Source organism: Salvelinus sp. IW2-2015, linkage group LG23, assembly GCF_002910315.2.
Source record: "Salvelinus sp. IW2-2015 linkage group LG23, ASM291031v2, whole genome shotgun sequence".
Taxonomy (NCBI): domain Eukaryota; kingdom Metazoa; phylum Chordata; class Actinopteri; order Salmoniformes; family Salmonidae; genus Salvelinus; species Salvelinus sp. IW2-2015.
The window spans coordinates 41,307,560-41,332,454 of NC_036863.1; the positions used below are offsets into that span (position 1 = coordinate 41,307,560).

The 24,895-nt window shown below is 46.4% G+C and overlaps 3 protein-coding genes across 7 annotated transcripts in view; 2 read left to right on the top strand and 1 right to left on the bottom strand.

Moving 5' to 3' along the window:
- LOC111950084 (pecanex-like protein 3) overlaps window positions 1-15,230 on the top strand; it is a 28,115-nt gene extending 12,885 nt beyond the window's left edge. For all 4 annotated transcript variants that reach the window (XM_023967431.2, XM_023967429.2, XM_023967430.2 and 1 more), the window contains 17 exons: window positions 2,626-2,731; window positions 3,540-3,632; window positions 3,751-3,901; window positions 4,012-4,156; window positions 4,337-4,514; window positions 5,828-5,936; window positions 6,133-6,262; window positions 6,675-6,733; window positions 6,828-7,043; window positions 7,211-7,464; window positions 7,572-7,802; window positions 7,960-8,066; window positions 8,182-8,329; window positions 8,953-9,458; window positions 9,661-9,836; window positions 10,004-10,413; window positions 11,844-15,230. In XM_023967431.2, coding sequence (XP_023823199.1) covers window positions 2,626-2,731; window positions 3,540-3,632; window positions 3,751-3,901; window positions 4,012-4,156; window positions 4,337-4,514; window positions 5,828-5,936; window positions 6,133-6,262; window positions 6,675-6,733; window positions 6,828-7,043; window positions 7,211-7,464; window positions 7,572-7,802; window positions 7,960-8,066; window positions 8,182-8,329; window positions 8,953-9,458; window positions 9,661-9,836; window positions 10,004-10,413; window positions 11,844-12,002 — 3,178 coding nt within the window. In that variant the 3' untranslated portion in view covers window positions 12,003-15,230. The remainder of the gene's footprint in view (window positions 1-2,625; window positions 2,732-3,539; window positions 3,633-3,750; window positions 3,902-4,011; window positions 4,157-4,336; window positions 4,515-5,827; window positions 5,937-6,132; window positions 6,263-6,674; window positions 6,734-6,827; window positions 7,044-7,210; window positions 7,465-7,571; window positions 7,803-7,959; window positions 8,067-8,181; window positions 8,330-8,952; window positions 9,459-9,660; window positions 9,837-10,003; window positions 10,414-11,843) is intronic.
- A 110-nt stretch (window positions 15,231-15,340) lies between these two features.
- On the bottom strand, window positions 15,341-18,126 carry zgc:165604 (immunoglobulin domain-containing protein). 2 transcript variants are annotated; one of them, XM_023967434.2, is made up of 6 exons: window positions 17,986-18,126; window positions 17,002-17,156; window positions 16,697-16,895; window positions 16,374-16,529; window positions 15,964-16,074; window positions 15,341-15,778 (listed from the first exon to the last, which is right to left on the bottom strand). In XM_023967434.2, exons 1-6 carry the CDS (start codon window positions 18,047-18,049, stop codon window positions 15,582-15,584), a joined length of 882 nt encoding a protein of 293 aa, XP_023823202.1. In that variant the 5' UTR covers window positions 18,050-18,126; the 3' UTR covers window positions 15,341-15,581. The 2 variants fall into 2 exon arrangements, with proteins under 2 accessions (XP_023823202.1, XP_023823201.1); XM_023967433.2 differs by having other exon boundaries at window positions 15,964-16,086.
- A 3,034-nt stretch (window positions 18,127-21,160) lies between these two features.
- Window positions 21,161-23,450, top strand: LOC139022907 (protein FAM161A-like). The gene is made up of 6 exons (XM_070434532.1): window positions 21,161-21,181; window positions 21,304-21,368; window positions 21,478-22,512; window positions 22,625-22,774; window positions 22,858-22,957; window positions 23,316-23,450. Exons 1-6 carry the CDS (start codon window positions 21,161-21,163, stop codon window positions 23,448-23,450), a joined length of 1,506 nt encoding a protein of 501 aa, XP_070290633.1.
- The last annotated feature ends 1,445 nt before the right edge of the window (window positions 23,451-24,895 follow it).

Genomic DNA, 24,895 nt, shown 5'->3' on the forward strand with positions numbered 1-24,895 from the left:
TTAGAATGATGTATTCATATATATTGTTTTGTAAATAAATACACTACCGTTCAAAAGTTTGGGGTCACTTAGAAATGTCCTTTGTTTTTGAAAGAAAGTCACATGTTTTGTCCATTTTTAAAATAACATCAAATTGATCAGAAATAGTGCAGACATTGTTAATGTTGTAAATGACTATTGTAGCTGGAAACGGCTGCTTTTTAATGGAATATCTACATAGGCGTACAGAGGCCCATTATCAGCAACCATCACTCMTGTGTTCCAATGGCATGTTGTGTTAGCTAATCCAAGTTTATCATTTTAAAAGGCTAATTGATCATTAGAAAACCCTTTTSCARTTATGTTAGCACAGCTGAAAACTGTTGTCCTGATTTAAATAAGCAATAAAACTGTCCTTCTTTAGACTAGTTGAGTATCTGGAGCATTTGTGGGTTCGATTTACAGGCTCAAAATGGCCAGAAACAAATAACTTTCTTCTGAAACTCGTCAGTCCATTCTTGGTCTGAGAAATTAAGGCTATTGCATGCAAGAAATTGCCAAGAAACTGAAGATCTCGTACAATRCTGTGTACTACTCCCTTCATAGAACAGCGCAMACTGGCTCTAWCCAGAATAGAAAGAGGAGTGGGAGGGCCCGTTGCACAACTGAGCAAGAGGACATGTACAGTAGAGTGTCTAATTTGAGAAACAGAYGCCTCACAAGTCCTCAACTGGCAGCTTCATGAAACAGTACTCGCAAAACACCAGTCTCAACGTCAACAGTGAAGAGGAAGAGGCGACTYCGGGATGCTGGCCTTCTAGGCAGAGTTGCAAAGAAAAAGCCATATCTCAGACTGGCAAATAAAAGATTAAGATGGGCAAAAGAACAGACACAGGACAGAGGAACTCTGCCTAGAAGGCCAGCATCCCGGATTTGCCTCTTGACTGTTGAGTCAAATTTCTGCCTTGCTAGAGCTGCCCCGGTCAACTGTAAGTGCTGTTATTGTGAAGTGGAAACGTSTAKGAGCAAMAACGGCTCAGCTGCGAAGTGGKAGACCACTCAAGCTCACAAAACGGCACAGCCGAGTGCTAGAAATACGCAGTTTGTAAAAATCGCCTGTCCTCGGTTGCAACACTCAATACCGAGTTCCAAACTGCCTCTGGAAGCAACGTCAGCATAATAACTGTTCGTCAAGAGCTTCGTGAAATGGGTTTCCATGGCCGATCAGCCACACACGAGCRTAAGATCACCATGCGCAATGCCAAGCGTCGGTTGGAGTGGTGTAAAGTTCTCTGCCATTGGACTCTGGAACAGTGGAAACGCCTTCTCTGAAGTGATGATTCACGCTTCACCATCTGGCAGTCTGATGGCTGAATCTGGGTTTGGCGGATGCCAGGAGAACGCTACCTGCCCGAATGCATAGTGGCGTCTGTAAAGTTTGGTGGAGGAGGGATAATGGTCTGGGGCTGTTTTTCATGATTCGGGCTAGGCCCCTTACATGCTGACCACACCGCTCGCGCGCCTCAAGYGAGCGTCTGCGTAGCCAGGCGCTAAAATAGAAATTGGTTCTATTTGTGGCGCTCAATGTGCTGCAAGTGCGGCCTCTCCCATCTCCTCAYTGGTTTTTAGGAGCATATACCCACGTGGGTGATTGAAAGATGAACTTAGGTCCACATTCAGGTTGGTTTTAGTAATGCTGTAGAGTTGTTTGCCAACTGCCATATAAAGTCCAACGAAGAAAAAGAAGTCTGAAAGAAGGAGGAGATATGGCGAGAAACGAATTCGGTTTACCGTTTTATCTGTGGATTAATTGTCGTGGTARAGGACCTTGTGCATTTCAGGTGAAATAACAACCCAATGCTTATATACCAGGACAAATTAGCGAGCAACAGCAAGCTAGATAGCTAAATTGCCATAAATGTTKAAGACTTTTTGACCTGTCCCCAAATTAATATAATTGGTTCAGAGTTTGTTTTGATAGTTCAACCTGCGTGTCCTGATCACTTCTGGTGTGGGTGAACAAAATCACGCGCGCGTTTGGTCAGTCCGGTTTGGTCAGCAATGCTGTCTATCTGTACTGTTAGTTCCTCTATTTCCTTTTTTTAAGATGAACTCTGTTGACCKAACTACTTTTTGTTTTAAAGATGRGTATTGAATTGCATGTCCTCCAAAGGCACATATTTTAAAAGTGTCCCATACAATAAGGGGGTCTGCTGTACCTATGTTTTTTACCCAAGTTGATTTGAAGASATGAACAGAATGCATCAGGGATTGGTTGTTTCATTTTATTTGTGTTCATTTTGGAGTTGAATCTSCTTTTCAAAAAAGTAACCAGAACTGACCATCTCACAGTGCATCCCCACGTTCGTTTTTTGTTGTTGTTGATGTGGTATCGTTTTATCATCGTGATACTAAACCTATTATCGGWATCGAAGTCAAAATTCTGGTATCGTGACAACACTACTCTTTACGGCTCTCTGTCTGGTCAATGGACAGCTCATTAGTGTCTCGGCGTTGATTTAATATAAATATGATGACAATGATATACCCACTGGTACCTTGAAACTCACTAATATTCCCTGATCCTAAGATCAACTCTACCCTGTCACTCATATCATACATTACACTCTGTGTTTTTCTCTCTAGGTCTCTGGTCCGCTCTAAGTTCTTTCCCGAGCTGGAGAGCCGGACCCCTGAGGAGCCTCCTCTGGAGATCAAAGACCCCCTGCCTGAGAAGCTACGCGACTCTGTGGTAAGATCAAGGATGYGTCCCAAATGGCTCTGGTTAAAAAGTAGTGCACTATCAAATCAAATTGTATTTGTCACATGCGCCGAATACAACAGGTGTAGGACCTTGCAATGAAGTGCTTACTGACAAGCCCTTAACCAACAACGCAGTTTTAAGAAAAATAAGAAATAAAAGTAACAAATAATTCAAGAGCAGCAGTAAAATAACAATAGCAAGGCTATATACAAGGGGTACCGGTACACTATGTAGGGAATAGGGTGCTATTTGGGACTCACAAAGCAGTGACAGACTGACCAGGTGAATGCAATTATCACTTATTGATGTCACTTGTTAAATCCACTTCAATCAGTGTAGATGAAGGGGAGGAGACGGGTTAAAGAAGGATTTTTAAGCCTTGAGACATGGATTGTGTATGTGTGCCATTGAGGGTGAATGGGCAAGACAAAGATTTAAGTGCCTTTGAACGGGGTATGGTAGTAGGTGAGAGTGTGTCAAGAACTGCAACGCTGCTGGGTTTTTCACACCACAGTTTCCCGTGTGTATCAAGAATGATCCACCACCCAAAGGACATCCAGCCAACTTGACACAACTGTGGGAAACATCCCTGTGGAAGGCTTTCGACACCTTGTATAGTCCAATGCGCCGACGAATTGAGGCTGTTCCGTGGGGGAAAGGGTTGCAACTCAATATTAGGAAGGTGTTCCTAATGGTTTGTCCACTCAGCGAATATAACATAACTGTTTGAATGCGGTTGGTGGTCTGAGGTTTTAAAACCCTCTTCATCTCTCTCTCTGTCTGTTTTTGTTTTTAGAGAGAGATTTTCCACTCGGATCTGGTCATGTTTCCCCTCATGGCTGTCATCACGTTTGCCATCAGTGCCAGCACCGTGTTCATCGCTCTGCAGGTCAGTCAACTCACCTGGTCGACTGTAGATGGACGATGTGACGTTTCAATATCTAGAGAGAAACCCTTCTGGTTTTCTATGACACTCCCCAGTGAAACCTTGTCTCTCTCCCCTCCAGCCTGCTCTTAGTTATATCTTGTACATGGTGGCCGGGGTGGTGGGCTTCCTCACACACTACCTGTTGCCTCAGCTCCGCAAGCAGCTGCCCTGGTTCTGCCTGGCCCACCCCGTGCTCCGTTCTCGAGAGTACAGCCAGTTCGAGGTCCGCGGTAAGTAGCAACCCGTCACCCCCTAAACGCACACGTTCACACGCCCTGAAGAATTGTGTCGAAGCCTGTGGTTTGTCATTGATTGTTTTGCTATGCCCTGTCYGTCCCAGATGCCGCCCAGTTGATGTGGTTCGAGAAGCTGTATGCGTGGCTGCAGTGTGTGGAGAAGTATGTCATCTATCCGGCTGTAGTGCTCAACTCCCTCACTACAGAGGCGCAGCGCGTCAGCCTGAAACCCAAGGAGCTTGACATCTAGTAAGCAGCTCAAGCCATCCCCTTTTACCAACCTCACCACACGTTCCTCTCCCTCCCTCATCCCATCTATCCACCCAGTCAGAGCTGAGGGCATGTTTATTGAGACTACGCTTTGTTTTTGCACCATTAATGTGTTTTGATGTCCCCCTCTCGGTCTCTCTCTCCTTCCCCTCCCTCCAGCGGCCGTGCTCTCTTCATCTCTCTGGCGGGGATGAAGCTGCTGCGTTCGTCGTTCTGCGCCCCGTCTCTGCAGTACGTCACGCTGTCCTTCACCGCCCTCTTCTTCCTCTTCGACTACCCACACTTCTCAGAGACCTTCCTGCTCGACTACTTCTTCATGTCCATCCTCTTCAGCAAGGTACAAAATACTCCTCTCTGGGATTTGGTTTTGCACAAATTCAACCAAATGAAAGTACCTACACATACTTAGCTGTATGTATACTGAACAAAAATATAAATGCAACATGTGACAATTTTTTTTTTTTTACTAAGTTAGTCCATATAAGGAAATCGGTCAATTGAAATAAATTCATTAGGCCCTAATCTATGGCTTTCACATGACTGGGTAGGGTTGCAGCCATGGGAGGGCATAGGCTCACACACTTGGCTGCCAGGCCCACCCAATCAGAATCAGTTTTTCCCCACAAAAGGGCTTTATTACAGATAGAAATACTCCTCAGCACCCCCCCCCCCCTCAGACGATCCCACAGGTGAAGAAGCCGGTTGTGGAGGTCCTGGGCTGGCGTGGTTACACGTGGTTGTGAGGCCGGTTGGACGTACTGCCAAATTTTCTGAAACAATGGAGGCAGCTTATGGTAGAGAAATGAACATACAATTTTCTGGCAACAGCTCTGGTGGACATTCCTGCAGTCAGCGTGTCAATTGTACGCTCCCTCAAAACTTGAAACATCTGTGGCATTGTGACAAAACTACACATTTTAAAGTGGCCTTTTATTGTCCCCCAGCACAAGGTGCACCTGTGTAATGATCATGCTGTTTAATGATATGCCACACCTGTCAGGTGGATGAATTTTCTTGGCAAATGAGAAATGCTTAATAACCGGGATATAAAACAAACATTTGTGCACMACATTTGAGAGAAATAAGCTTTTCGTGCGTATAGAAAATATCTCTGATTTTATTTTATTTCAGCTCATGAAACATGGGACCAACACTTTACATGTTGCGTTGATATTTTTGTTCAGTGTAGTTGTTTACTCTGACCCTTAAAGGCAAATGTCATCATTTTCCCACATCATAATCATCAGCACCACCCCACCATCGACACACACTTTATGTTAAAATGGAGTGTTTCTATGTTGTTTTTTTTGGAAAAACAGATAGAGGAAGAATAGTGTTTCCAGTGACATCATCAACCAATGAATAGGCAATGCCTACTAACACTTGGTTAAAATCACATGATGCACACCGATGTCATTTGAAAAACGTATCTTCTATTCTTTTTTTTAATGCAAAACATAGAAACGTGCCATTTTCATATACGGTATGTTGATGTTAGGGTGGTGCTGGAGTTTGATGCATATGACGTTGAACATGTTTGAAATGTCCCTTTTTTAAGTCATTTCTGGCTACGCAAGAATGTTCCGTTGAGAAATGACTGGACTCGGGTGTTTGATCGCTCACGTTAGATTGGATGGTTTCTCGTTACAGCTCTGGGACCTGCTCTACAAGCTGCGTTTTGTCCTCACCTACATCGCTCCCTGGCAGATCACCTGGGGCTCTGCCTTCCACGCCTTCGCCCAGCCCTTCGCTGTGCCCCGTATCCCTGTACACTGGTGCTGTGATCAGCAGAAAACTGTTGGTTAGACTACATCCTTGTTCAACAAAGTTCTTTCTGCACTCCCTGTTGCTCATTTGCCCGTGAGAAAAAGTGTTTAAACAACACTAAATGCTGTGCGCATTGGATGTCCTGTGTGTTAGTGTTGTCTGTTAGAGGTCCTTAACCTAACTCTCAGACTCAGCCATGCTGTTTGTCCAGGCCGTGTTCTCTGCTCTCTTCTCTACCCCTCTTAACCCTGTCCTGGGCAGTGCTGTGTTCGTCACCTCCTACACCAGGCCCGTCAAGTTCTGGGAGAGAGACTACAAGTGAGTTCTTTACTTTCCAGGAGCCCGAGAGATGCAGAGATGCATTGTTCAGACCATGTGGGGTGTATTCACTAGGAACCAAACAGAAACAAACGGGAACCAAACAGGGAAGGACCTACCTAAATGTGTCCAATAGAAACTCTCTTGTTTTCGTGGGCAAAACGTTTTCTGCATAAAGTAAACGGTTTCCATTGAAAAAAAATTTGGACTATTGATTACACCCCATGACTCTAGCAGTTGCTTGTTGCCGTTCAGAGGTCAATGTTAAAACCGGATTAAGGAGATTATTGCTAAATGCCGTGAAAGCTAGCAGACTGCGTTACCATTTTACACAAGTCACCACCTGTCTTGTGAAAAGTGCAGTTTCTAGAGCCTCTGTGGCGCCCGGTTAACATAATATCTGTCTTTCCAGCACCAAGAGGGTTGATCACTCCAACACGCGACTGGCCACCCAGCTGGACCGCAACCCAGGTCAGCTGCCGCAGTCTTCCTTCCCCTCATCTAACGCGAGTCCTCATTCTCTAAAAGGACTCTGCTCTCATGCCTGTGGTCTCCTCTCTTCCAGGTGCTGACGACAACAACCTGAACTCYATCTTCTATGAGCACCTGACGCGCTCTCTGCAGCACAGCCTGTGTGGTGATCTGCTGCTGGGCCGCTGGGGAAACTACACCACAGGAGACTGCTTCATCCTGGCCTCCGACTACCTCAACGCCCTGGTGCACGTCATCGAGATCGGCAACGGCCTGGTCACCTTCCAGCTGAGGGGGCTGGAGTTCAGGGGTGAGGAGGAGGAGAGGAGAGGGTTTGGGCTAGAATGAGCTTTTATGGAACCGAGTTCAATGTGGTGGGCTTTAATGGTTTGAACGCGAGGTGGACAAGTTGAAAATGCTATCTTTTCTCTCTCTGCCGTTGTCCCTCATCCCCCTCTCCCGGTGTCTCTCCCCCAGGTACCTACTGCCAGCAGCGGGAGGTGGAGGCCATCACCGAAGGGGTGGAGGAGGACGAGGGCTGCTGCTGCTGTGAGCCAGGCCACCTGCCCCACATGCTCTCCTTCAACGCGGCGTTCGGCCAGCGCTGGCTGGCCTGGGAGGTGGCCGCCACCAAGTACGTCCTGGAGGGCTACAGCATCAGCGACAACAACGCCGCCTCCATGCTGCAGGTGTTCGACCTGCGCAAGATCCTCATTACCTACTACGTCAAGGTGTGTGATCCATCCTGAACATACAGTGAACTGTAAAATGAGATACAATAACATGTCATTTGAACAGTAGATGGCCCGGTCTGTAACCAGTGTTTCCTCTACCGTAGAGCATCATCTTCTACGTGAGTCGCTCTCCTAAACTGGAGGAGTGGCTGGCCAATGAGACGGTCCAGGAGGCGCTGCGGCCCTGCCTGGGCCCGGCCTACGTGGACAGTGACCCGACCTTCAACCTGAACATAGACGAGGACTACGACCACAGGGCCTCTGGCGTCACCCCCACTGCCTTCTGTATGGTCTACCTGGACTGGATCCAGTACTGCAACAGCAGACGCCCGACGGTTAGTGTTCCTTCTCATCTAACTGTTGTGTAGCTGTCAATTCACGTTTAAAAAAATATATAAAAAATGATATCTATATTTTTTAAACCAGATCTTTCCATAGCAATGTCATTAGTGTTATCAGCCGACTAGCTTAATGAAATGCTTTGTGTTATAGCCAGTGGAGGACAGCGAGAGGGATTCTCCGCTGATCACCCTGTGTTTTGGCCTCTGCATCCTGGGGAGACGGGCTCTGGGCACAGCCTCCCACAGCATGTCAGCCAGGTAAGTCTCAGGGCCGGACTGTCTGTCTGTTCGCTAACTGAGCGTGTAATATGTCTCTAATGTGATCGCGTATAACTGACGGTGACTATCCGTACGTTTGTACCCCGCCTGTCAGCTTGGAGCCTTTCCTGTACGGCCTCCACGCCCTCTTCAAGGGGGACTTCCGCATCACCTCTCCCAGGGACGAGTGGGTGTTTGCTGACATGGACCTGTTGAACAGGGTGGTGGCCCCCGGGGTGCGCATGTCCCTCAAACTGCACCAGGTAAGACATGTCATATGGACGTGACTCCTTACAGACAGTATGGTGGTCAATGTAATGTCATCACCCACACTAAGGGTGCGTTCGTAAATTCACTCTGGAGTGTCAAGAGTGCGCTCTGGGCTGTCCGTAGAATTCAAAGCGTTGTCAGATTGTCCGTTCGGAAATTCAGAGCGTTTCCCTCTCCCGACAGCAGTCAAGCACCCAAGGTAAATGGCTAACGTTGGCTAGCTTGCTAGCTACTTGCAGACACAAATGAGAGAACAGCTCACTCTGACCGTTTTACTCGCCCTAGCAGAGCTGGTTAGGCTGTTTTCATGTTATCCCAAGGGTTAATGACTGCAACTGTGTTACTGGCAACAATTGTATTCTGTTTTTTTTTTGCCAATGTTTACTGACACCAGGTTGTTTTGTAAATTCACCAACTTTTCTGAGCTTGGGCACACTCAAACCAGAGTGCTCTGAACTCGGAGTAGATTGCCAGAGCGAATTTACGAGCGCACCCTAAGAATTTACGATTTTCTTTAGAAACACTGTGGTGGCCAGAGCCGAGACTAAGAAGCTTAATGATGACATCGCTCACACTAAACAAAGTATCCTCTCCGACCCCCCCCCCCCTCCAACAGGACCACTTCACGTCCCCAGACGAGTACGAGGACCCGGTGGTTCTGTACGACGCCATCACTGCCAACGAGGAGAAGATGCTGATCAGCCACGAGGGCGACCCGGTGTGGCGCAGCGCCATCCTGGCCAACATGCCGTCGCTGCTGGCCCTGCGCCACGTCATGGACGACGGCAGCGACGAGTACAAGATCATCATGCTCAACAAGCGGTTCCTCAGCTTCAGGGTCATCAAGGTGAACAGGGAGTGTGTGCGTGGCCTGTGGGCGGGCCAGCAGCAGGAGCTGGTGTTCCTGCGGAACCGGAACCCGGAGCGTGGCAGCATACAGAACGCCAAGCAGGCCCTGAGGAACATGATCAACTCGTCATGTGACCAGCCCATCGGCTACCCCATCTACGTGTCGCCCCTCACCACCTCCTACGCAGGGGGGCACACCCAGCTCCGCTCTGTCTGGGGGGGGCCTGTCAGCCCCCATAACATCTACACCTGGCTCATCAGCAGCTGGGACAGGTACACTTACATTACACAGCCTGCAGTAGCCATGGTAGGACTGATATACGCACACACACACACACACAGCCAGGTATTCCTGCGAAGTTCACATACTATCACGCACATGCCATACACGGATGTTCTCTCGCTCTCTCTCGCACACGCCCACTGACCGTGTGCGATAAGACGGTTTAATTTGAACTCTGTCTCTCCCCTGCAGGTTACAGAAGGGTTGTGGGGCTGGCTGCAACAGTGGAGGGAACATCGAGGACTCTGACTGCGGCGGCGGCTCCACCTCCATCTCCAACAACCCAGCGGCTCACACCACCCAGAGCACCCCGGCCTCCAGCTTGCCCCTGCCCCAGCCCCATTTCACCTCCATCCACCCCCCCATGGGTGAGCTCAGGACCCCACCACTCACTACAGCCTCTGATGTCCACTGTTCAGCTGCTGCTAGCTATTATAGCATTGTCAATACTGTCAGTATGCTGACAGCCATGGAACTGTTTGTGTAATGATTGCATTCTGTAATGTGTATGAAATGCCTCTCGTTGTCACTGTAGGAACTGACAACCCCGTGGGTCCCACCCCCACCTGGCCCCACCACCCTCAGCCCCTCCCCTTGGCCCTGCTCAGCCAGTCAGAGGGCAGGATGGACGCTGGGCTGGTCACCTCCCTCCACCGGACCTCGTCCATCCAGGGCCTCCTGGGCCAGCACCTGTCCAGCTCCCAGCTGTCCTTCAGTAGCTCTGTGGCCATGCCTTCCCTGCCCGGCCCGGAGCGCTTCTGCCCAGGCAGCTTCCAGGAGGGGGTGCACAGAGGGTCCGGACGGACAGGACATGGCCTGGGGCAGGGCAGCGGGCTGCCCTATGAGGGCCTCTACGGGAAGTGGAGCCTGTCTGGCAGAAAGGGCTTCAACGGGCCTGCCTCCGCTGAGAGCGACAGCGGAGGGTCTCCGTGCATACGGACACAGGTGAGGATAGTAAAACAACGTAGTGTGGGAGCTAGAGCATAGCGTGACTGTCTTTATGAACTAGGGCCGTCCCCGACTAAAAAGCTCATCGATGGGTTGAACATTTTCAAATGTGTATTTTTCCATATATATATACAGTGGGGAGAACAAGTATTTGATACACTGACAATTTTGCAGGTTTTCCTACTTACAAAGCATGTAGAGGTCTGTAATTTTTATCATAGGTACACTTCAACTGTGAGAAAATCTGTGAGAAATCCAGAAAATCACATTGYATGATTTTTAAGTAATTAATTTGCATTAAGATAAGAGCATTGATGATGGGTCGTGGCTGGGTCTTCCAGCATGACAACGACCCGAAACACACAGCCAGGGCAACTAAGGAGTGGCTCCGTAAGAAGTATCTCAAGGTCCTGGAGTGGCCTAGCCAGTCTCCAGACCTGAACCCAATAGAAAATCTTTGGAAAATCAATAGAAAATCTTTGGAGGGAGCTGAACGTCCGTATTGCCCAGCGACAGCCCCGAAACCTGAAGGATCTGGAGAAGGTCTGTATGGAGGAGTGGGCCAAAATCCCTGCTGCAGTGTGTGCAAACCTGGTCAAGAACTACAGGAAACGTATGATCTCTGTAATTGCAAACAAAGGATTCAGTACCAAATATTAAGTTCTGCTTTTCTGATGTATCAAATACTTATGTCTTGCAATAAAATGCTAATTAATTACTTAAAAATCATACAATGTGATTTTCGGGATTTTTGTTTTAGATTCCGTCTCTCACAGTTGAMGTGTACCTATGATAAAAATTACAGACCTCTACATGCTTTGTAAGTAGGAAAACCTGCAAAATCGGCAGTGTATCAAATACTTGTTCTCCCCACTGTATATATCGACACCCTGTGTGTGTTAAATAAAATCAACTATATGTAGGCTACTGAGCTTGTCTGATGCTTTAAGCACACTGTGATTAATGACTCGAGGGAGCCAGAGATCAACCTTACCAGAATAAAGAAAATCAACTGTTCCCGACCCTCTTCCTTCCGCTGCTGCTGGCCTTGGCAGATTCTGCTGCTAGACTCCTGCTGCTACGCTCCTAATAGGCTACACCAGGGGGTCTGCAACCTTTTGCATTTAGAGTGCCATTTTATCTTACCCTTTCTACTGATCTGCGTGCCCGTTGTGATTTTTATATGCACATTTTTGTGGAACAGTTTCATTTTATTTATATTGGTCTTTGTATCTCAAAATCATTTTCATGTGGATAATCCGAATTCTAAAAGTAATTTCTATTGCTATTGCCAATTATGTAAAAATAGCCTACATAAAGCCAACAAATAAAATCATTGCAGCCTGCAGGTAGAAAATATATATCCTGATGGTAATTCGTTGCAGTGGAATCTGAGGCTTTTTACATCTTGTCACTCTGTGTTCCAGTCTACTCCACCTGCAGCTCCGCCTGAGGCCAGCCCAACCCAGGACCCACTGGGCGTTACCCAGTCCGCTGAGACCACGACCCTCACTGCAGGGCAGCCCCCCAGCCCCGCCCCCCGGGAGGAGTCCACAGAGCTGCCTTTACTTGAGCATCTGGACTGAGTCTGCACTGGAGAACACATGAGAACCCCTGCAGCCAAAGCACACCACCACCATGGCCAGTTCTAGAGCGGGCCTAACCGGCTCAAACTGGACTCATTCCAGCTTCCCGGAGTCATTCCAAAGAGAACTGGACTCTGAGGTTCGCTACATCTCTGGCAGATCACAACCTCTCAACATGTTCATTTGTAAATGTTTTCCAGCCTTTGCAATACTGGATGGATCTGGGAGGTCTAAGTACATTCATATGCTCCTCATCGAGCCACCGTAAGGATGCATGTAAAAACAAAATGTATGCACCGACCCCCCCCCCCCCCCCCCCCCTCTCCAAAAAAACAAACATCCGCCGTGTCCCCTCCTAGGACTTGAAACAGGAGCTCTCGCCCGATACACCCTCAGAGTTTCTGTGGACAACCTTTTGGCCATGGCTATGGTAACTCTAGCAGGCCAAAAAGCCAGTGCAATTGTAAGGGATGTTGTGTAATGTTTAGTTAGTTTTTGGAAATTCTATGTAGGGGAAGGGGGAAAAACCCCTCGTTTCTCCTCTCCTTCACCTGAGATCCACCAGCAGCAGCAACAGCATAACGAATCCAAAAAGGGAATGCCAATATCCTGTTGCTGTATGTACAGGTGAAGAGTTACTACCATAACAAGCCTTGTTCTTTACCCCCACTCCCCATTCCTGCTCCAACCTGCTGCTTCACTGTAGAAAGAATTCACTGTGGGGAAATCCACTGTGAAACTGCATGGGTCACATCATATGACCAGTCAATATCAACACCCCACCTCCCCCAGCATACCACCCACATTCCAACAGCCCCTCCCTGTAGAAACACCCTCATGCTCATTCAGGTGTTTCTGACGCATCAACAATCTCAAGCGTTCTGTCAAGGAGCTTGTTTCAGGGATAAGACTCCCGCCTACTCCCACCTTTTCCAACATGTGGTGCTTTTTCCCGGCAGAGTTTACAATCCAGTCCGGCCTGGACACGAGCTCTGAATTTGGGGAGGTCTAGGGAGATGTGACTCTGGACAGAGATGGTGCCCATTGTACAGGACGGGAGGAGATTGTTCAGACCACACGATTCTAAACTGGGATTGTTCTTTCTAAAGCCTTTTAGATTTTTTGTTTCCTATTTTCGGGGTGAGTGGAATGTCTTTTTTTTTTTTTTTTTACTTTACTTGAAGAATCACAACCTCCTCGGTGGCTTTAGGCTAGCCCGCGGAGTTGCCCTAGTGACCGACCACTCTCTGCCCTGACCTGATCCAATCAGCTGTGGACTCTAGACGGTGGGAGGGGCTCTGACAGAGGACCCTTCTGCTTTCCTTGCCTCCAGCTACAGTGCCAGCTCCTCTTACTAGTAAACTACTGCTACTGCACCTCCTGCTACCACTACTATACCTACAACTACTGTTTGTGCTACACTTACCTCCAGCGTTTTAGTTGGAAACAAACAAAGTTGAATAAATATTCAAAACAAAGATGGCATATTTATTATTGACAACGTCTGGAAGACTGTTAAAAGGGTTTGTCTATTTGACATGCTGGCGTGATAGAAACATGGCGATCGAAATAGGCTCTTGTTAATCGTCACCTTTGCCCCACGCGTTTTGGCGTCGTCGTTGTACACTTTCACCAATGGTTCTCCTCTCTTTATTTGCTGTGTAATGTAACTGGAAGTATTCCCGAGGAGTCACTTTAAGATGTTTACTTTACCAAGTGCTTGACGCACTTCTGACTAGAGACCCGCTCCCATGATCTCTCTAACCAGAGCACATATCAGACAAGCTGGCCGTCTCCCACTGTTCTGTTCTGTCCCGAGAGTTAGAGCCTTACAGCACTACAGTAATCCATGTGCCAGTACCTTGGTCTGTCGTGGCATGTATTTATATCAATGGTAGAGCTATCTGGAATAACCTTTTGTACCATAGTGTAAAGCTGGTCCTAGAAGACTGCCTTGTATGCTCGTTTTCGCCCCTAGCCATCTTAGGTCTCACTTTAGTTAGCGGACTGAACTGTCTACTAAAATTTCTCTGGGAATCTGTTCTTACAGGGTAAGAACTAATTGGTGGAAAACGCCATTTTCCTTGGTAACGAATAGGAATTATCTGCTATCTACTCATCGTACTGTGTCTAAAAGGGAAGAGACAGAAGGGTAGAGTTCTCAAGCGCTAGGTTAGATGGTATCTCGATAAGTTGGACTGGGTAATTATGCAGTAGCAGAGTAATTTAGTCTGAATCTTGGGAGTCTGGGCCTCATGGTTGAATTTATGGGTCACTACTCAAAGTGCCAGTCAATGTGATGCCCCCACTACAGAAACAGCAGTGGTTTGAAGTGGGTTACTGCCACTTCGTTCTTCTTTCATTCTGCTTGAGCTACAGGTCTCTTAATTTTCTAAAACCATCCTTTTGGTTTCATCATCTAGAAAAACATTTTGAGGACTTGGGACAAGCACTGGGCTAATGTAAATCGAGTCTTTTTGTTTGTCAGATCATTGAATCTTAACTCCATGGTTATTGTTGAGGAGGAGCAGACGGGAGCTGGCGTCTACCAGATGTTAAAACCCAGTGTCTAGCTAATTGATCGGCCCTTGTTAACGTGTGTCCTCCCTAGGCTCGGGAAAAGCCGAGCCATTTGTAATCGGGGGCCCTTTTTTTTGTTTTTCTTTCCCCTTATTCTCAGTGTAATATCCAAAGCAACAGGGAGTACTTTTATTACTGGGAGAAAGGAAAGCACAAGTTACTGGACAGAACTGGGTGTCTATAATAAAAGGGATTCCTTGATCTCTGCCATTTATGTACAGCATGTTTTGTATATAAATATATATATTTAAAAATATATATATATAAATCTATTTTATTATTATTGGATTTCTGGTTCTTTTTCATGGAAGACACTATGTTGAGTCTTCGGGGAGGTTCTCTCTTGTGTTTTCCCCTCAGAAGAGAGATCCGTCTCCTGAGGAAGGACGTTCTTCACATTGAATCATGCAGTTTGGGAAGAATCGATTAATACTTCTTTTGCACAAATGTTGTATAATAGTACACCATCCCATATGTTTTTTATTGTAATTATTTTAGTTATTTGGGGGGGATGTTTTATTTAAAAACTGTATGCCGATATATTCAAAGTTCTGTACAGTTTTCTGTGACCCCCCCCCCCCCTCTATTTAAATTAAAGCTTTTTGTGTCATCATTTGCTAATTAAATGCTATGAGTGCTTTCATTTGACCTTTCCCCTGTCTTCTTTTCTCTATCAGCCTTTGTCGGGCAATGTTATCATCATTTAAATATTGATTCAGAACAGCAGAACACCTGTCTTGAACAGAAATCCGAGCACATTCCAGTCAAACATTTTATTAGCAACAAATGTTACAGTTTATCAAGTACTCTATGTGGGAACCAATGTCTATCTGCAGGGCACGGTGAGGTAACTCTCTTCATTCCCCAATGGAATGCACGCTCATTCCTAACACATTTTATGAAACAAATGTTCAATTGAATGAGTTGTACAGTGTGAGTTGAATCTTTTTTTTTTTTTGTAGAATGCATCCGGGTGTTTGTCTTCCTTGGATTGAGGGATCAAACAAAGGAGCGTTTGATCAGAGAGGGAGTGTACCTTATCTCGTTATAACACTCCTCTTCCTTCCCCTCCGTCCACTTCCTCTTCTGGCCAGAGCGATGGAGCCACAGTACTAGCACCAGCAGGGCCAGCAGCACCAGGGCCATGGACAGGGTCAACAACACCCCCTGGAGGATCCCCGGGGAGCTGGCTGGAGCTGCCGAGAGGGAGTGCGGTACTCAGATTCTAAACACACAGCACTTCCAACGCAGTTAAAGTAACTCCGACCCGTTTCATCAACGTTTCAAAACCCTTATGAATGTGTATGATATGACTGACAAGTATTGGGGGGGGGTAGAGTGAGGGAGAACTGAAGACCATGTGGACCAGGGAGGGACTCACGGCTGTAGATGGACAGGTTGACGTAACAGTTCTGGGTCCCCAGGAGGTTGGTGACGGAGCAGCGGTACAGCCCAGAGTTCTGGGACGAGATGTTGACTATCTGGACAGAGCCTGATAGGTCCCCTGACATGGAGAACAACAGAAGTTACAGGACACAAACATTAGTTTGCATTTTACAACTATACTGTTTTTAGTCCTGAAATAGAATTAAACCCATCGCAATGGTGTGAATGACACACTTTTTCTGATTACTGTGCAGTAGCTGAAAAGATCGTCCACCAGACGGCTCTCTATGTGGTAGCAATTAAGCCTGGGAACGAGGTTACCCTTAGACAAGCTCCACCGCACCTGCAGCATGTTGTTAATGTCTCTCRGGCTCTAGTCATGGGTTAGTTAAAGGCTGCTCTTACCGTCCATGTTGATGGGTAGTGAGATTTTCTCTGGTTCCAATTTATCCCACCGCATCTCGGGAGTGGGCACCCCCTCAGCCACCATGCAGGACAGGGCAACGCTCCCCCCCGTATCAGTGACCCCATTCCACAGGCACATGGGCAGCGAGGGGGGTGCTGAAAGAACAACACACATATCGGGTACAGATTGTCAAAGGAACTCAATGTACAGCAGGCTGACTCGATGTTAAATCACACACCGAGTGAGATACGGTTATCGTTGAGAATTGCATTCAGGGAGTAATACGACATGGTTATAGTGATTTGGTATGTGAACCACCTACCCAGGACGTTAAAGGCCAGTTCCCCTATACCAGGGTCTCCAGTCTCTGGGGGGTTGCTCACCATGCAGCGGTAGGTGCCAGCRTCTGAGATGCGTGTGTTGTTGAGGATGATGTCAGCACTCCAGGGGATGCCTAGGAAACCCACCCTGCCTGTCAGGGAGGGGTTCTCGATCACCTGGCCATGRTCAAACACTATCACCTGAGGGACGGGGACAGACAAATCGGCATACTGAGACCTTTCTGACGTGCCAAGCAGTACGTTTCAACACCATCACCGTATCTACTAATGGGGATACAAACTAGACCTGTGTGGGGAAGTCTGGGTCAGAGAAGGGTGCCAGGGTCCAGATGATGTTGAGTCTGGACAGGGGACTCATGGTGAAGAAGGAGCAGGGCAGGGTCACAGAGTCCCCCTGAACCACCTCCAGATTGGAGTGTCTCATGGTTACCCTCACTGCACCTGCACAGGGGATGGAGCATAGGGCAACACCTATCAATGGGCAAGGCAGGCACATTCCACTATTCAAATTCCTCTCACATATAAGAGGTATCCTATGGTGAATACAAGGTAATACAGCAGCATGAACGGCACACATTAGTACTTATTGGGTTTGGTGGTGTAGCAATGAAATAAGAACAAACTAATGACACAAATACCATTCCTTGTGTTTCTATCATAAAATGGTTTGTCCCATGCATGCTCCTGACCCTGGCCTGGGCCTCCCTCCCTCCCCTGCTCTCATTACTGTAATAATGCGTCCTTCCCCACTACTGAGGCATCCCCGGGCCCTTTGTATGTGTGTGGGAAACTAGCATGGACATTGGGAACTAATTACAGCTGACAGCTCAGGCCAAGCAGCCAAACACGACTCATCACTGAGAGGGAGAGAGAGAACAATAGAGCCATATTCTCTATGCAGTGAAAACCCCTAATGATATATATATTTTTTTAATACATTTAGATTTGTCTAACTCAGCCATATCAAATACCTCCCATCTTCAGAGGCAGGCTATATCTTCTATTTCAGTTTTTTTTATATAACCAAGAGTTCGTTCTTGTCAATTAGATACCATACGTTTTTGGGGGAAAAACACAATTATTACCATGATGTAATCATAATAAAACGTTTAAAATCCGTAGTTTCAAATGATAATGGATCATCTCCACAGCAAAATCATATGCTGCTGAGATGATAGCATACACTGCAATCTTTTTGGCAGACAGGCTACTGGTAAACAAATAAATCCCCCTATAATGAGGTATATTATCTATATTTTGCTCAACTCACCATACTCCAGAAGGGTAGACAGCAGACACACAGCCTGGAGCAGCCACCCTCCAGCGCAGCCCATATCTAAGAAGAAGAAATGTTGCCTACTCTCTGTCCATCACATAACAGCAGTGTCAGTAGCCCACCCTTCTGCTCATTTCAAATGCGGAGGCATTGACTGGGCAAACATAATTCATCTATTGAGCGAACCCCCCCCATCTCGCTCGCTCTCTTTCTCTCACACACACACATACACAAACAAAAATGTGTCTAAAAACATATTTACAACCACAATTCCTTAGGCTACCATTTTCAGTCRAGAGAAGTAGCACATATGCCATTTAGCAGATACTTTTATCAAAAGCAACTTCGTCATGGGCATACATTTTACATTTGGGTGGCCCTGGGAATTGAAGCCACAAGCCTAGCAATGCTAACATCATGCTCTTCCAACCGAGTCACACAGAACCGCAATGACGTAGAAGACCAAATACATGTATTGCCTTCAGAAAGTATTCACACCCGTTGACTTTTTCCACATTTTGTGTGTTACAGCCTGAATTTAACAATGATCAAATTGCGATTTGTTTTGTCTCTTGACTACACACAACACCCACCAATGTCAGAGGAATTCCATTTTGTTTTTAATTACAAATTAATAAAAAATAAATGTTTTGACTCAGTAAAATGTTACTTAAAAAGTCATAGTGACATAAAAACAATAATAGTGTTTAAAAAAATGTATGACTACCTCATCTCTGTACTCCACACATACAATTATCTGTAAGGTCCTTCAGTCGAGCAGTGACTCTCAAACACAGATTCAACCACAAAGACCAGGGAGGTTCTCCAACGCCTCGGAAAGAAGGGCACCTACATTACTGGTAGGTAAAAATACAAAAAAGCAGACATTGAATATCCCTTTGAACATGGTGAAGTTATTAATTACACTTTGGATGGTGTATCAATACGCCCAGTCACTACAAAGATACATGTGTCCTTCCTAACTCAGTTGCCGGAGAGGAAGGAAACTGCTCAGGGATTTCAACATGAGGACAATGGTGACTTTAAAACAGTTACAGAGTTTAATGGCTGTGATGGGTGAAAACTGAGGATAGATCAACAACATTGTAGTTACTCCACAATACTAACCTAATTGACAGAGTGAAAAGAAGGAAGCCTGTACATAATGCCAATATTCCAAAACATCCGTTCATTTTAATTTCATTAGGGAAGCCCAATTGAGACCAGTGTCTCATTTTCAATGGTGCCCTGAGGACATAAAATAAATAAAATGAAAATACAAGATACAACAACGAGTACATTACATTAGAACATCACAGGCATCATTAACAAAATTATGAAAGTCAATTTAAAACAATTGCACACCTTGGTGAACTCATTTATCATCAGGGTTTGCAACTGCCCTAGAAGCACCAGGGTATCCAAATGTAATGAATTTTGTAAGTGATTCCAAAAATGTTGAGCGTTAAAACTCAAAGCGGATTTACCTAGTTCGGTGGAGACCCGAGGAATCTCAAGGGTTAACCAACCCTGTGAACGGGTCTGGTATCTCATGTTTTTATACTTTAACAACGAAGTTCGGTAAGTCGGAAGGTTGTATAATAGAGCTTTGTAAACAAAAAGGGAGTAATGAAGTGATCTATGGGACTTTAATGATGACCAGCCAACCTTTTGAGACAGGATGCASTGATGCGTATTATCCTGTTTGCAACAAGGCACTAAAGTAGTACAAAGTGTTATGTTTGGAGCAAATCCAATACAACACATTACTGAGTACCACTTTCCATAGTTTCAAGCATTATGGTGGCTGCATCATGTAATAGGYATGCTTGTTAAGGACTGGGGAGTTTTTCAGGATAAAAAATAAACAGAATGGAGCTAAGCACAGGCAAAATCCTAGAGGAAAACCTTGTTCAGTCTGCCTTCCACCAGAAACTGGGAGATTAATTCAACTTTCAGCAGGTCAAATCTACACCAGAGTCGCTTACCAAGACGACAGCGAGTTACAATTTTGACTTTAATCCRCTTGAAAATCGATGGCAATACTTGAAAATGGTTGGTATCAATGATCAAACACCAATTTGACAGAGCTCGAAGAATAATGGGCAAGACAGAAAAACGTACAGCTGTAATAGCTGCCAAAGGTGATTTTAACATGTATTGACTCAGAGGTGTGAACAATTATGTACATGAGATGTTCAATCAAAAAAAATCTAAAAACATGTTTTCACTTTGTCATTATGGGGTATCGTGTATGGGGTATGGGTGAGATTTTTTTTGAAAMATKTTGAAGTCAGACTGTAACACAATGAAATGTGGAATAAGTCAAGGGGTGTGAATACTTTCTGAAGGCACTGTAACATAAGCAGACAAACAGATAAGAGGGGCAGAGGACATTAATTGAAATTTGGTGCAAATTGGAAAAAGTCCAATGCTTTCACCATTGACTGGATATGGAGGCGTTCGCGGATATTTTCAATTTTACTGTAGAATGCTCTTGTCGAGTGGTACAAATGATGTGATAGCTAAAAATCAATTAAATAGTGTGTCCCTTGTGACATAACGAGTTCTTTAACAACAGGCGGTGTTCCGTGTGTTCTATTTCTCAGAATACTTGTTCCAAACGGGAGAATGGGGTCATACGAAGTGGCCTCTGTTTTGTGAATATAATTTAGTAAAATAATGTGGGGCGCACATCGAAATTCGGTCATGTTAAATGGTTGTATAAATTCGCCAGTTAACCAGAAGTGGAATCAATGCGCAGGGCCTCAAAATGTAAAGCCTAACACATCGCATTTTGTGACTTTGAAGACCCGCAGCTTTGTTGATTGGAGCTGTCTGAAGGTAGGCCGCTTGGGCAGTTGGAGCGCAGTGTCCACCCCCAACTCCATGTTGTCTTCGTTTAACTAATTGGCATAAATGGCAGGTCCACATTAATGTAATAAATAACCACCCCAATGGTGTACAGTAATATAAAACGTGGTCTTGCTATCAATTGTCTGATACAGTGACTTAGAGAAATAGAGGGACACATAGAGAAAATGTAACCAGGCAACTGGATTAATAATAAATCTACTTTAATGCATGGGAAACTATGGGATGGATTCAATCCGTATTACTGTAGATCCGTAATTTCTGATTGAGCCGACTGGTGGAGCGTGTACCATGAATGCAGTCTCTGCGACTGCGGGTGCGGGACCATTGCCTTTAATTGCCAATCGCGCTAAAAAGCGGATATTCAGTGCTACGGAATGAATAGAGACCATTCTTTCTTCTAAGGTTTCAGAGCTCTCATGTTGTTGTTTTTTTCAGCCTGTCTACATACCTTTGAAGTGCATTACAGTTGAAATTGTCACCACACCCTTGGACAGTAAATGGTGAGAAGGTGTCCCATGATCACCATGATTACATGTATGAATCACAATTGATGTGTCTTCTGCAACTTATTTAGGTGAGCTGAACTTGTGTCAACTGTGGGCTATTTAGGTGTGACTCAGCCAACAACACTGCACTGTATTTAATTCCCATCATCTCTAGTGAGGAAGGAGTAAGGAGCGGCAATGAAAAGGGGCACAAAGAGTCAGCGGCCTCGGTGACATGTGAGAATGAGGAGGACATGGATAAAGGGTTTACAGGGACTCTGCTGCCTGCGAGAGATGCTCCTTCATGGATGTGGGAGGGCTTCTCCATAGACGACTACAACCCAAAACCCCAACCCCAAGGTCCCCAACCAAAGATCATCACACCCAAACTGAAGGAAGATAAGAGATGCCTACCCAAAGTGACCGTGCCACAGCCTTTCAAGATGACCCTGCGTGAGGAGAGCGAGGGGCAAAAGCAGAGGCAGCTTAGGAAGGCCTGGGTGGAGACTGCCAACAAGCCAACAGCCACGCTGCCTCGATTCAAAGCGAACCCTGTTCCCAAGAGCAACCAGTTGCCCTTGTATGATAAGATCGTAGAGGAGTGTGAGAGGCAGAGAAAGGTTCTCTATGAGAAACGGAGTGATCTTATGCTGGCCATGCAACAGCCCTTTAACTTGGGGTCAAAGGTTGCACATGGTTCTGCCAAGAGGATGGCTGTAGCTGAGGGTGATGGAGAGGGAACAGGAGCCAAGGAGGGAGACGAGGGACCAAAGCCTGAGACTTCAGTTCCTGTCCGCTCCTATAAGGACATACTGAAAAGATGTGCCCAGCTGGCTACCCGTCGTCCCCCTCCAACGAGAGTGGAGAAGAAGCTCACTTTCCAACCCATTATCAACCGGACTATACCCGACTTTGGGAGGTTGCACCACAGGTTTGAGGACCGTCTCAGGAGCGTCAGACAGGGAATGCATTCCACCGTGCCACAGCCTTTTAGTTTCCAGGTGAACGCTGGAGGGGATCAGACTGTCAGTACGTCTAAGGAAACTCAGAAGCATGGCAAGAAGGACCCATGCCCCGTGGTGAAGTGGGAGCTAGCTAGGATTCTGGCCAGCTCACAAAGACTTACCAAGTCTGCACTGCTACGAGAGGAGGCTGCGAAGTATGTGCAGAGTATACTGAATTTCAGTTCTTAACTTGATGCAAATGTTGTTGTTTTTTAACTGTGGCAGGTTTCTATTTAGACTAATGAATACATCTTCTGCTGTTTACAGGAAGAGACTAGTAATGAGAGAGAAGAGACTGAGAGCAGAGCAGCAGAAGTCAGAAGCTAGCTGTAGTCTTCAGAAAGAAGTGGCCAAGTGGCTCAACGCCCAGAAACAGCGCAGTACTGCCAGGGCACAGCGGCAACAACAGAACTTCAGGTATACCTCTTAAGACCATGGAGGGGAGCTCACAGAATATTACTATACTGAACAATACTCAGCCCTCCCTTTGTGTAACTTAGGAAGGAGATGAAGGTGCGTAGTGCCGAGTATCAATCTGAGCTGGCAGACATGATGGAGAGAGTGAACAGTAGACCACTGCTGCTCCAGCGCCACTGGCAGGTCAGAGTTCAGCRTAGAGTTGCAACTCAGCTGATATCCCTCCTTTACCAGTACACACTATTCAGCCACAGTGAAGTACTTCTAAGGTCGGGTGCCTACAACCATAGCAGCAGGAAGTAGCCCCCTGAAAAATCATAATAATGAAATATATATAAATAAAAAATAACATCTTCACAAAAGTAGCGCACTAGGCCTTTACTAGTCCTGTATTAGCTGACCGATATAGCTGTCTGTAGCGCAGGCAAGCATCCCACCAAACTACTTCTCGCGGCTATGCCTACAACTCCACATTGTTAGTGCCTGATCTCAGGAAGTGGGGATAACATCATAGGGTAATTGTGTTGTGTCCTGTCCAAAGACCCGGCGAGAGGCAGACAAGCGTTTCTCTCTGATCCTGGAGCGGGCTGGGCTGGACGAGGCTCTGCTGTGGAGCAAGGCTATGCTCCAGGAACAGGGCCAGCGTTTACAGCTGGAGACCACAGAGGAAGCCTAGGAGGGCACTGATACTGATCTGCATGAGGAGCTTGCAGACTCTTCTGAGGGATGAACCCTGACAAAGACATGTTTTTACTAGTGTATTAAATTACAAGTGTTCAATCACATTCAAATKGTATGTTGCATCTCTCTACCATCTTATATCAGTGCATTCTTTGAGAAGTCCCACTGTTGATATGCAACTGCGATATGCAACTGTTCAGGGAAGTCAGGAACCGATACACGCAGTCAGTCAGGAAAGCAAAGGCTAGCTTTTTCAAACAGAAATTTGCATCCTGTAGCTCTAACTCCAAAAAGTTTTGGGACACTGTCAAGTCCATGGAGAACAAGAGCACCTCATCCCAGCTGCCCACTGCACTGAGGCTAGGTAACACGGTCACCACCGATAAATCCATGATAATCGAAAATTTCAATAAGCATTTCTCTATGGCTGGCCATGCTTTCCTCCTGGCTACCACAACCCCGGCCAACAGCTCCGCACCCCCCGCAGCTACTTGCCCGAGCCTCCCCAGCTTCTCCTTCACCCAAATCCAGATAGCAGATGTTCTGAAGAGCTGCCAAAACCTGGACCCGTACAAATCAGCTGGGCTAGACAATCTGGACCCTCTCTTTCTAAAACTATCTGCCTCCATTGTTTGCAACCCCTATTACCAGTCTGTTCAACCTCTCTTTCGTATCATCCGAGATCCCTAAAGATTGGAAAGCTGCCCGGTCATCCCCCTCTTGAAAGGAGTGACACTCTAGACCCAAACTGTTATAGACCTATATCCATCCTGCCCTGCCTTTCTAGTTAATAAACAGATCACTGACCATTTCGAATCCCACCGTACCTTCTCCGCTGTGCAAACCGGTTTCTGAGCTGGTCATGGGTGCACCTCAGCCACGCTCAAGGTACTAAACAGATCATAACCGCCATCGATAAAAGACAGTACTTTGCAGCCGTCTTCATCGACCTGGCCAAGGCTTTGTACTCTGTCAATCACCGTATTCTTATCGCAGACTCAATAGCCGGTTTCTCAAATGACTGCCTCGCTGGTTCACCAACTACTTCGCAGACAGAGTTCAGTGTGTCAAATCGGAGGGCCTGTTCCGGACCTCTGGCAGTCTCTATGGGGGTACCACAGGTTCAATTCTCAGCCCGACTCTTTTCTCTGTATATATCAACAATGTCGCTCTTGCTGCGGGTGTTTCCCTGATCCACCTCTACGCAGACGACACCATTCTGTATACATCTGGCCCTTCTTTGGACACTGTGTTAACTAACCTCCAAACAACTTCAATGCCATACAACACTCCTTCCGTGGCCTCCAACTGCTCTTAAACCTAGTAAAAACCAAATGCATGCATTTTCAACCGTTCGCTGCCCGCACCCGCCCGCCCGACCTAGCATCACTACTCTGGACGGTTCTACCTAGAATATGTGGACAACACAAATACCTAGGT

What these genes read in the sequence shown, in the direction of transcription:
- LOC139022907 (XM_070434532.1), top strand. Translation starts at nt 21,161, where the DNA reads ATGCAGTCTCTGCGACTGCGG. An exon ending in TGCAGTCTCTGCGACTGCGG is followed by an intron (nt 21,182 to 21,303) that starts GTGCGGGACCAT and finishes TGTTTTTTTCAG; the next exon opens with CCTGTCTACATACCTTTGAA. An exon ending in CTACGAGAGGAGGCTGCGAA is followed by an intron (nt 22,513 to 22,624) that starts GTATGTGCAGAG and finishes TGCTGTTTACAG; the next exon opens with GAAGAGACTAGTAATGAGAG.